Here is an 11,537-nt window from a genome sequence, read left to right on the forward strand (position 1 = left end):
GGCGGGGCCCGCTAGGCCGCCCGCCGCGAGTGCACTCACCAGCGTGCCGCCGCGCAGGAGCCGCACCGCCGCCGTCTCCATCGCTGCCGTTGGCTCTGGGTGAGCGCGTCGCGCGAAGTGGCCGCTCTGCGAGCCAGGCAGGGCCCGCAGCCAGAGACGAAAGCCAAAGCCTGGGGCGGGCACGGGCGGGCCCCGCCCACAAGCACCCACCCCCAACACACCCCCCTGGGCCCCGCCCCCCCGGGTCTACGGAACCGCAGGAGAGACAAACCACCCCCGCTCGGCTTTCGCCCCACTCCCTGCTCACGCGAGACTTGGGCCAGGCAGTGGGGCGGGAAGGGAGCTGGAGACACAACAAACATGGCGGCGGCGGCTGCAGCGTTGACGAAGACGACGACGGCGGCGGCGGCGGCGGCGGCGGCAGCGGCGTTGAACAAGGCGGTGGGGGCTCCTCGGTGCGGCTGTCAGGTGGTGAGTAGCCGGCTACTGCTCGGACGGTGGCGCCACGGCTGAGCGGAGAGGCTGAGAAGGAGCGGCGGGAGGCGAGAGCCGGGTTCTCCGCGGGCCGGCAGACCCCGCCCGGGACTCAGTTGTGGTGGAGGGTCGGGCGTGGCCGGTCGGCCGGCGGTGTCGCACCCGGGACGCTCCCGACCCGCGCGGAGGTGGCGGGGTCCGCGGCGGCGGCGCTGAGGCGGGGGCTCGGGGGAGGGCGCTGCCTCCCGCTCTGACAGGTGGTCGTGCGGGGGCTTCCCGGGCGGCCGTCTCTCAGGCCGGGGTCCGGGGCCAGCCGCGGCGCTGTGCTCCGGGTGGTCGAACCTTGGGGAGGTCGTCGCGCCGACGCCTGTCCCGGGCTGCCGGTTGGAGAAGGTCCCTTTTCTGGTGGACCTGCCCGCTCCATTTCGACAGCCGAGCAGTCAGGTTTGGAGCAGTCGGGTGCTGGGGAGGACTTCGCAGTGAAGAACTATTTCGGTTGACGCAAGCTTATGGGCTTTATTTAATAACGTGTCTGGGCTGCGAGGAGCCAGGGCTTGCACTCTGCAGAGTGCCCGGGAATTGTGCAAATCGGAGTGGAAGTTAAACCGGCCACCGCCGCCTCCGACCACTTGGCCCATTTCAGGTCCCGCTGAACGAGCTGTTCAGAACCGGAAAGGGGAGAGTCCAGCGGGAGAAGAAATAAAGGCGCTTTAAATGGTGAAATTAAGGAGATTCAGTGTAGAAGAAAGCAGATGTCTTTAAAACAACTTTTCCGACTTCTAGACTGAGACTTTCAAAATTGCACGTAACGTCGATGTTTGTCATGCTTTCAGGAGGGCTAGAGATGGATGGATTCCTGAGAATTCGTTACAGCGGGTTGAGATGTTTGGTGGTTTTGCCCCTCGAGGTCCAAAGTATTTCCCAGAAAGCCTAGGGTGTCTGGACCATAATGCAGATGGGACTCCGAGGTGCCCCTGTTGGATGTGCCAGTTGGGTCTTATTTTTTAACCCTTTCCCGTATGTGTTTACCAATAGGGATAAGTTGGACCCTTTTAGAAATGTATTGGGACCATAAGAAATGACTCAGTTGAAAAAAGACATTAGACATTTTGCCAAAAATGAATTTTAAACATCCACCATTGAAAAAAGCATGATCGTCACAGTAGGCTGTGTTCTCTGGTGACTCTTCTGTGTTTTTACCTGTTGCTTTGTTCTTTGGTGATCTGTTTGCTTGGTTTTCCTTTTGCTCATTAAACTTCTGGCCACTATTATGTGTTTGTGATATAGGTTTTGATTTGTGGTGTGCTTTTCTTTGCAGACCTCTGTATGGCTTTTCAGTCTTAGTTGAAATTCCCTCCATGGCCTTCTGGAGTCCCTGGGTGTGTCTCCAGAGTAAATTTCGGTAACTCTACATTTCACCAATGTTGGAGTGGCAAGAAAAAGAAGGAACTGATTTGGGGTGAAAAGGTTAGCTTGTATAATTCTTCTTTTAGATATCTTCCATTATGTGTGTGTTTATGCTTTCTGATATGTCAAAACCTCATAATTTCTCTTGCTTCAGAGAATTTGTCTTTTGCTAGTTCTGATTCTCTTTGAAGGATCATGTTTTTGTCCTTATAAAGCAAGCCTCAGTTGTCAGACTTCTCCACGTATACATACTTTACAGCAGAGTAAATATTTAAATATTTAATTCACTTTACATGCCATCTGCCTAACCTCCCAGTTGAGCCACTAAAACTAAGTGAGTGTAATTACTCTCGATAGGGAGGGCTTCCAGTTCTAAGTGCCCTGGTTGTACACAGAAGTGATGGTAGTAGAAGGCAGTGCAGGGTTCAGTCTCTTCTCTAATAAGTACATTGTGTGGATGCAAGTATTGGGTGTTCACTGTTATATTTTCTTTCTCTGGTTTCTTGGCCATCAGTGAAATGTAAAGACTGGCTGGCTTTACCTTTGGACAGCAGATTCTTGCACACAGGTTGGAGCCTGTAAAAGATGACTGCTCTCTTGTGTGTGTGGGGGGGGGGGCTGTGGTGAGGGGCGGGGTTCTCAGGGGCAGAGGGTCTAGAAAATTGCAGTATGTTCACAATGTGTAATGACATCCCATGGAATACATACCAGCTGGAGCTTGACTTTAATCCGAGTGATCACAAGAGGACTCTTAAAGTTTGGGAATGATCCTTTGTGTTTGACATAATTAGATATCATTTTGCAGGAAAAGTACGTCAGACTTGGAATAACTACCCATATGTACAATAAACCTAGAAAGTTCTTCTGCTGTTTCTTCTCAGAAACACTGGCTTGAGTTGGGGTAAGCTGAGTTTTGAACCAACTGCTCATTTGGGCATCTTTCACACTGTCTGAGCCATCAAGTAGATGTCAGTACCTGAGAAACGCGGGGGACAGACAGAGACTGTGTGTGTGAAGGGGGCTAAAAAGCACTCTGTAAGGCAGTGGGTAGAGGGTGCTGAGGGGACTGATACTGGGTCATTGCAGAATGTCTGTGGTTTTGAACCATGTCAGTGTGTTTAAAATGTTTTCTTTCATGTTTACAATGCTACCCTCCCTGTTTTCATTGGCGTCCTTTGTTTTTGTTTTTAGTCAGTCATACATAGTGGTTGGGAAAAAAACAAACCCCACATTTTATGCAAGGAACACAGTGGCCTTTATAATGTGATAGTGTGAGAATACTCAGGACTGTCAAAAGCCAGTCATCCTCTGCAGTTAAGCTCGCTTGGGTGTTAAAACTTGAGGTGCAGGTATAAAAATACTGCTCTGCTCGCTTCCTGGCAGGCCTGCGCCTTTTTCTGTTTTGTCACATTATGCCACGTTTTGCTTTTGAGGTAGGATTTGGTCGATTTATTTTGCTTATTGAAACCTATCAAAGTATATTCAGGTATTTGTAGTGGAAACTTCAGTTTTAATGTGAGCTGATAGGCAGAAAGTGATACAAAGTTACCATGTAAATAGTGGGATTTCTTTCTTAAATTTTTAAAAGATTTTAAAGATTTTTATGCATACAAGAGCTGGGGTGTAGGCCAGAGGTAAGGGGGGGTTTGAGAGGATTCACCAGAGAGAGTGGGCAGCAGTACAGGCAGACTGAAATCTACTGCTGAGGGGAGCAGCGGGTGAGACAGGAGAGGTCTGCTGTGCCCTGGGCGTCCCTCCCTGGCCAGGTGAAAGAGAGAGAAATGATGTGGGACCCCAGTAGCACGCTGAGAGCCGGTAGAAAACCAAGGAAACCCACACCCTTGTGTTATACAACTGTTACATGTCCGGTTACACACCAAATCTGCCTGCTTAGCCCCCCCCTCGGTTCCCAGCATCCTCTCGTCTATGATGATGGCATTATGGGGTTTATAGTCTTTGGTGTCTTGGATCTCTTTGGTCTGGGCTGGGGAGTGGGGTCCATAAAACCTGTTTGTGGAGTTCAGGACATCTCCCCCCAACAATTACCCCCTTTCACTTTTTGCCACCGTTACTATGCCAATGAAGATCAAATATGTGGTGCTGGGGTGCAGCCTCAGATGACAGCTTTGCAGGGTCTCTCTCTCCCTGAGTCACTCATTTCTTCATCTCCCCCTTTGTAAATAAACCTGTGTACTCTGTGTGTGTTCCTGCGGTTGAGTCTCAACCTGCTTTGGCTGAGTCTGATGTCCTCTTCCTTAGGCCCCCCCATTCCACAGTGGGGCTGCCCTGGAACAGTGTAAAGTGATGTTAATCGCACCTGCCCCCACACCCAGCTCTGGGCATTGTGTGAACCGGCTTTCTGATCTTGTGTCTCCTCCTTCCCAGTTTTTCCATCCTTATCCTCCATCAGAAGAAACCAAAACAAACTTGTTCAGAGACCCAAAACAATCCTTAAGGTCAAGGATTGATCCAGGAAAGTTGGATCAGTCTAAAGTAAGTGATTTAAGGAGAGGCTAAAAGAGTAATGAGAGAGGAGTGTGGGGAACTGCACGTTGGGACTGTGCGAGTTAATGAGACCAGTGAACCAGCACATTATTAGGATGGCACAGATGTGCAAAGTGAGACGCTCAGCTAACTACTAGAAAAGGCAAAACATCTTTGAATCTGAAGTAGTGAGGAATTTCTTAATCTAACATTTAGCCATTTTTGCTGCAAGAAGAGCTGCTGTTGTCTAAGCACATACTACATGCTGCATGCGTTGTGAGGTGCTTTAGGAATACTTACCTGAAGCTTAAAAGGACCCGCGGGTTGGAGACCCCTTTATGAAGAAACAGGAGACGAAGGCTGAGTGATCAGTGTTCAGTGTTAAGGCTGTGCAGTTGCCTGCGAACATAATGTTCTGTTCCTCTAGGGTATGGGTTTTCAGTAGCTTCCATTTTCTAGAAAACAATGAAAAGAGGTAGTCATGATTTTGATGAAAATCCTAACCAGCTTCTAAGGGAGGAAAGGGCCTATTCACAAATGCTGTGTTAACAAGTGGGAATCTGGTAGGTGTGTTCAGCATGAAGAACAAATGCGAAAGGAGGCGAGAGGAAGAGACACAGAAATGTGCTTTCTGGGGCCAGCAAACGGGGGGAACCACAGCAGCCCGAGTTTTCTTCATTTCTAAGGCAAGCACGGCACTGTTGGCAGTAAATAATCTATAGTAGTCATGGTGAGTTTATTTCTAGTAGTGTTCTAGTAAGCCAACTGAAAGAGAGGTTTTGGTTCTCAAAATGTTGGTTCAGCTTTTGTTACTTAGAAAACACGTGCTATGGGCCCTGTCGTTTCTTAGCCTCGCAGTTCGGCGAGTGATCGAGGTTGGCGGTAAAGGACCAGAGTTGTCCGAACATTCTTGAGGAAGGAAAACTGGTGGACTTAAAGTAGTGATGTCAAATTCTCTCTTACTAGTGTGAGGACAGATCAAAGTAAGTGGAACAGAACTGAGAATAGAGCAATGGATCGCATCTGTGCCATCACGGGTTCAGATCTCCACGGGCCTCTTAAGTCACCAGACTGAGATGCGTTCAGCAGTTACTTCTTTGCATACGTTTTCTGTGCCTCCGTCTTCTCTTCTGGCATCAACACGAGAGGGACGTTGTTCCTCTCGGTTATCCCAAAGGGCCTGCGCTCCCTGTCTCCCCCGCGCTGCTGTGTCTGTCCCCTGCACCGTGCTGTCTGGGGCACTGACTCCCTCCGTTTCTTGTGGGTGTCTGCTGTTGAGGGCCTCAGTTGGACTCTGAAATTTGGTTTTGGTACTTCTTAGCTCTGTTACTTCTCATTTTAACTGCCTCAGATTTTCTCACTATTCTGTTCCTCGTTCGTGCCCTTTGATCTTTGGCGCTTACCAGCGCTTCTGCTGGATTGGGGCCCCTCAGGCTCTCTTTGCTTCAGCATTTGTGGTATGTTCTCTCTTCACTCTTAGTCTTACGGGTTGTAATAGGAATAGACTTTCAGGCTGTTGCCTTTGCACCTGGTCAGGTAGCCAGAGAACAGGAACTGGTGAGGGGCATTGTTAGGGCAGCCAGGCCAGTGAGCAACAGTGAGCATCCAGAGTTGGCTTCTGGCCATGCCCAGGGTTCCAGACTTGTGTGGTGGGGAGGTAGGTTAGTGCCGTGGCCTAAGTGTCTCTTGCTGGTGTCCACCTCCAGGCCGTTCCTGAGCACCAGGTACAGCACTGGCCACAGACTGTAGTTGGGGGTCACAGGCCAGGAGCTGTTCTCTTTCAGTGTAGAGCCTTGTGCTGTGGCGTTTCCTCCTATTCCTGTCGGGCTTGCACTAGTTCGTACGAGGATCTGTGTGCTCTCTTGGTTGGGTCCCTCAGTAGGGCTTGGCATGGGCTGTGACTGTCCCAGCCCTGGCTTCAAGTCGTAGCCTCTTCTGTGAGGTTCAGGTGAGCCAGTCTGTTTCTCCCCATTGTTTCAGCTTCACCCCTAGATTGAGCACTTCGTGCTCTGGCTAGTAACCCTCGCCTTGCATCTCCACCCCTGAAGCTCCACAGGAATGCACTTCCGTCCCAGGTACCACCTGTGTGCAGTGCTGGGTCTCCAGAGTCCCAGGTGTAGGTTTGTGCCCGCTCGTGGGTTGTGCAGCCTGCATGTCAGTGTAAGCACGGTTTGCTTAGAGTTTTCCCACCCCTTTGTGGGGGCCATTGCCCCAGTATGCGCTGTGGTCATCCATTTCTCCTTCAGGGAGGTTGGCTTTGCTCTATACTTAGGAGTCTTTGGAGGAGGTGAACTTGGCCTCTTCTGTCCCATTATGTTGCTGGACTCTTATCAGTCACTTGATTTAGAGAAAGGGTCCATTGAGTGCATGTTGCTAGGACAAGTGGGACATTTTTGATTCTTAACTCACACCATACACAAAGCTCAATTCTAGATGAACATATGAAAAGCAAACAAAAAAATGAGGGGAGAAAGGTTTTCAAAGAAAAGCAGGAGATCTTCAAGGAAGACATAGACAGGGACACAAAGAACTCACTATAAAGGGAACATAACAGGTAAATTGGATTAAATGAAGAGTTTGGTTCATCAGATATTACCGTTCAGAAAGTGGAAATGCAGGCCCTCCTTGGTCGTGCAAGGATTAAGTCACAGCACTGTGAAGCTGTCCGCAGCCACTGTAGCACAAGTTCGATCTCAGATCAGGGAGCTGACCCACAGTGTGTTTCAGCAGATCTGCCTGTTCTGCTCCCCGCTCTGTCTCTGATGAATCCTCTTATTCCTCTCCCCCCTGCACCTCTGACCTACACCCCAGTTCTTGTATGCATAAATAAATCAATCTTAAAAAAGAAGGTAAGGCCCTCCCTGGTGGCACAGCTAAAGCCACTTCATCATGAGTTTCGATCCCCGCCCCAGGGGTGTTCCACGTGGCGGCAGACCTCCACCCTCTCCTGACCCGCCTGCTGCTCCCCTCAGCAGTGTACTTCGTCAGTCAGTCGGCCTTTTCTGCTCCCCACTCTGTCTCTGGTGAATCTTCTCACCACCCCTGCACCTCTGGCCTGTACCCCAGCTCTGTATGCATAAATAAATGTCTTTTAAAAAGAAATTTAAAAAAAGGTGAAATTACAACCAGAGAGTGGAAAGGGCTACTGGTGCAGGACTCATTAGAGCAGAGTGTGTCACAGGGCAGACCGCTGCAGTTAGTGGGGGTGAGAGGCAGCCTGGTAGAGAAACGAGCAGAAGACTTGAGCAGATGCTTGAGTGAGTGTGAAATAGAGATTTTCCAGGTGACTAGTAACATGAGCAGTGTCCACGGGCTACAAAATGAAACCAGCTCATTACCCCTGGCCCTGGCCAGATGGCTAAAATGGAAACGGCAAAACGGACCCAAATATTAGCAAGGATGTGGAACAGGGAGACCTGGCCGCTGAGGGTAGAGAAGGACTTAATCTGAGGAGTGCTGTGCCTTCGTGTGATCTTTCTAGAAAACCTTAGTTACTGAGTTTTTGAAGTTAGGCCATAAACCTGTATGAGGACCAGTGTAATTTGTGAGTACAAATCCTCTCTGAGACTTCTCTCTGCATCAACGTTGAGGATTTTTTTCTACTTCATTTCCCTGCCATTCCCAGAGTGAGCAGGGTGGTGGGTGGAGGGAGAGGAGGAGATTGGGATTTCTAGGGCAGGAGACAGGAAACTGACTTGCAGGCCCAGCGGGCACAGTGCCTGTTTTCATAAGGCTCTGTTGGAAGACAGTTCTCATTCATTTGCTTTCGTCAGTGGCTGCCTTTGGCTACAGTGTCAGAGTTGAGTGTAGTTGACCTTTGTGTAAAGTAAACCAGAGAAAAGGGAATATTAAGAAAATCGTAAGGAAAAGAAAATACCGTTATCATAAGTGCTGTGTTCATGGATAAGGCAAGGTCACTGTGTAGAAGAGAACCGCTTGTTCACAGGTCAGCTGTGGTGGCAGCAGAGACCACGTGGCCTGCAGAGCCTAAAATACTGCCTGGCAGTTCACAGCCAAAATGTGCCAGCCCAGAATGTAGATTATCTAGAGAGCTGATTCATGGGAACCCTTTGCTTTAAGAGCCTTTGTTATCCAATGTAGCAGGCAGCAGTGGTCACTGTTTAGATAGATAAAATGAAAGACTTTGGTCACTTACCTGCTACTCAGAGCAGCCACATTTCTAGTGCTCAGTAGCTGCATGTGGCCAGTAGCAACTGCATTGGACAGCACAGGCATGCAGTATGTCTGTTATCTAGAAAATTCTTGCACTGAGCACTAGGTAGGCCTGTTGGCTTCTGTCTTACCGGCATCATTGACAGCCCTGCCGATATTCCTGCTGCTTCTGTCCCAATGGCTCTTCCCTCTTCACTGTCTTTACAGTTCTTTCCATCCTCCAAGACTAAGTTTGAACCACAGTTTATTTCAGGGTTAAATATATTACTTTTTACTATTTCACACATCTTCTTTAGTTCACCAATAAGAATGTCACGTTTTTAAAAGGTATTTAAAGGTGGGAACTATAATCTTGGTTGCTTTTTGTAGTGCTTTGTACATAACTTGTGTCACTGTTTTTAATATATTTTGAATTTTCCTAAATAGTATAAAATTATTTCAGGTTTGTTTCCCTTAGGTGTAACGAACTATAAACTTCAAAAAGAAAGGAAAAAAAAAAAAAAGCAAAAGCAAAGATGGGTGAAAAGAAACCAGAGCCTTTGGACTTCGTGAAAGATTTCCAGGAATACCTGACTCAGCAGACCCATCATGTGAACATGATTTCTGGATCGGTTAGTGGTGACAAAGAAGCAGAGGCCCTTCAGGGAGGTAGACTCATCTTATTGTTAATACTCCACACATGTGTAGAGACAGTGTGTGTAGCTGCCCAAGGATACTAAGCTCTAACGTGAACCATGCTCTTTTTCCCTAGAAAGATGCAGGAAAATTTCCCCCCCACATCTTTAGACATGTCAGATTTTTGTTGAAGCTCCCTGAGGGCTTCACATGGCCTGGAGAATGGATTACGGTCTCGTTGCGGGTTCTGAATACACTCCTGCCCTCTAGGTTCTACTCACGGGTAGTAGGTGCAAGGAAGCCACGGTGGCAGCGGAGGGCGCCTCATCTTTGTCACAGAAAGGACTTAGCCATTAGGACGTCGGGATTAGACAGAGACAGAAACTGGGGTTTCTGTCTTGTCTCTCTTAAAATGAAAAAAAAAAAAAAAACAAAGAACTGATCGCTTTACCCATGAAAGAGGAGAGACCAGAACAGAGAAAGCAGCCATTCACTTGAGCCTGCTACAGGTACACTTTGGTTTCCTCACCACAGACAGATCCTAACGCGGATCAGCACACTGCATTCGCGGCCTCGTGAGACTGCCGACTATTCTGTGTGGCCACAGCAAGGGCGGTTTCACGTTTAAAAACGGTTAGAACAAAAGAATCACCTCGTGACATGAGAACTGTCTGAAATTCAAGCTTCAGTATCCATAAATAGTAGAGTATTGTTGAAATGGCTGTGCCTGCTTGTTTCTGTACGTTCTAGAGCGTACGGAAGCTGTTGTGATAGGGCCCATATGTCCCCAAGCCTATGGTTTTTCACAGCTTGTAGACCTCTGGCCTGGACAGATTATGGCCTAGACCCCAGGGACCAACTGCAGAGACCCAGCATCACCGGGAGCTTGTTACAAGTATAAGCCCCCAGGCCCTGCCCGCACGCACTGAGTCACGATCTGTACTTTGACGGCCCTACAAGTGGCTCATCTACTCAGTTTTCGGCATCATTGGCTTGGGAAGACATTGGGGTGGGGGGCACTGACCCTTGTCCCTCCAGCACAGTGACCCTGTGCTATACGGGACTTGCCTCAGGCAGCAAAGTCACTTCCTCTGGGAAAAAACAGTAGAGCAGGGGCCTGATGCTCAGCCCTTTCCCAGGACTGAGTGCTTTTCCCAAAGTTGTAGGAATAAAAACGTCCCTCTTACTCTGTCTGGGCCAGTTCATACTGTTTGTTGGTTTCCTTACCCCGCAGTCTCTTACCTGTACAGAGTAGTACTTAGTGTAGACTAAAACAAAAAGCAACCACATCTTGTACTTCTGAAATTCTTACAGATCTAACATTCAAAAGTGTCAGATAAAAAAAATTTGCTTTATGACCGGGAGAGGGCGGAATTATAATGAACAACTATATTCCGAGACATTTTATGGGGGTGGGGTGGGGGAGGGGATAAACATGGGAGGGGGAGTGCACGGGGCTATGGTGATGGCGCACGGGTGATCTGGTGATGGGAAGCCCACGGGGATTGCAGCTGAGATGGAAAAAGGCACAAAATGATGTAAAAATAAAAATGTTTTCCCTTTATAAGCTTAATTAGAATTTTAAGATCCAGAATTTAGAACATAGGTATAAACTGAGTGGAACAGTGCAGAACTCAGCACTGATTACTTAGACTAAAATGGGCTACGATTTGAAGAGATTATTATGACTTCCAGTTGTATTTGTAGAAGTTGCTGGAATTTCTGTGCCATCACTGTTTACTCCCCTCTGTCTCCTCTCCTATCGAATAAAAATAATACCCTGTTCTTATCTACGAAGCATAATGAGGATAGATATTTAGTGTAAGTAATTTGAGATCCCTTAGGAGAGTCTTGAAGCCAGAAAAATATTACTGCTTGCCCATCAAATTTAATGTTAAGAAAGTCTATTATTTTATAAATTTAACTTTTGTGCTAAGTGAACTGTACGTTTATGATAGATTTAACACAACTTAACACTAAGATGCTAAGTTGAGCTGATTCTGAGATGCATTATTTTTTTGCTATACTGTGTTTATAGCTGGAACAGATGGTGATCAAAATGGACTTGATCACCCATCTGTTGAAGTTTCCCTGGATGAAAACTCAGGAATGCTGGTAGACGGGTTTGAAAGGACTTTTGACGGGAAGCTCAAGTGCCGGTACTGCAACTATGCCAGCAAGGGGACCGCCCGGCTCATCGAGCACATCAGGATCCACACCGGTAAGGAGAAGAGCCGCGCTCGGGGCAGCCGCCGGGGCGCTGTGCTTGGTCAATAGTTTTAATAGTTTAAAAATGAAGATTTGAATTAGTGGGGCAGCAGTTGTTCCGTTTTATAAGACAAAACAACAGCATAGCCTCGGCAGGCAGGAAGTGCAGCCCTGTG

At 48.2% G+C, this 11,537-nt stretch overlaps 2 protein-coding genes across 6 annotated transcripts in view; one reads left to right on the forward strand and one right to left on the reverse strand.

The window, feature by feature from the left end:
• ACADSB (acyl-CoA dehydrogenase, short/branched chain) overlaps positions 1-182 on the reverse strand; it is a 30,631-nt gene extending 30,449 nt beyond the window's left edge. For both annotated transcript variants that reach the window (XM_012723847.1, XM_012723846.1), the window contains exon 1: positions 40-182. In XM_012723847.1, the coding sequence (XP_012579301.1) occupies positions 40-81 (42 nt within the window). In that variant the 5' untranslated portion in view covers positions 82-182. The remainder of the gene's footprint in view (positions 1-39) is intronic.
• A 156-nt stretch (positions 183-338) lies between these two features.
• IKZF5 (IKAROS family zinc finger 5 (Pegasus)) overlaps positions 339-11,537 on the forward strand; it is a 17,135-nt gene continuing 5,936 nt past the window's right edge. Inside the window, exons 1-4 of one of the 4 annotated variants that reach the window (XM_004680380.2) lie at positions 339-471; positions 1,793-1,941; positions 8,981-9,186; positions 11,192-11,374. In XM_004680380.2, the coding sequence (XP_004680437.1) occupies positions 9,054-9,186; positions 11,192-11,374 (316 nt within the window). In that variant the 5' untranslated portion in view covers positions 339-471; positions 1,793-1,941; positions 8,981-9,053. The remainder of the gene's footprint in view (positions 472-1,792; positions 1,942-8,980; positions 9,187-11,191; positions 11,375-11,537) is intronic. The other 3 variants (XM_012723792.1, XM_012723791.1, XM_012723793.1) reach the window with 3 other exon arrangements.

The sequence above is a fragment of the Condylura cristata genome, unplaced genomic scaffold (genome assembly GCF_000260355.1).
Source record: "Condylura cristata isolate star-nosed mole 26May11 unplaced genomic scaffold, ConCri1.0 scaffold00011, whole genome shotgun sequence".
NCBI classification, from domain to species: domain Eukaryota; kingdom Metazoa; phylum Chordata; class Mammalia; order Eulipotyphla; family Talpidae; genus Condylura; species Condylura cristata.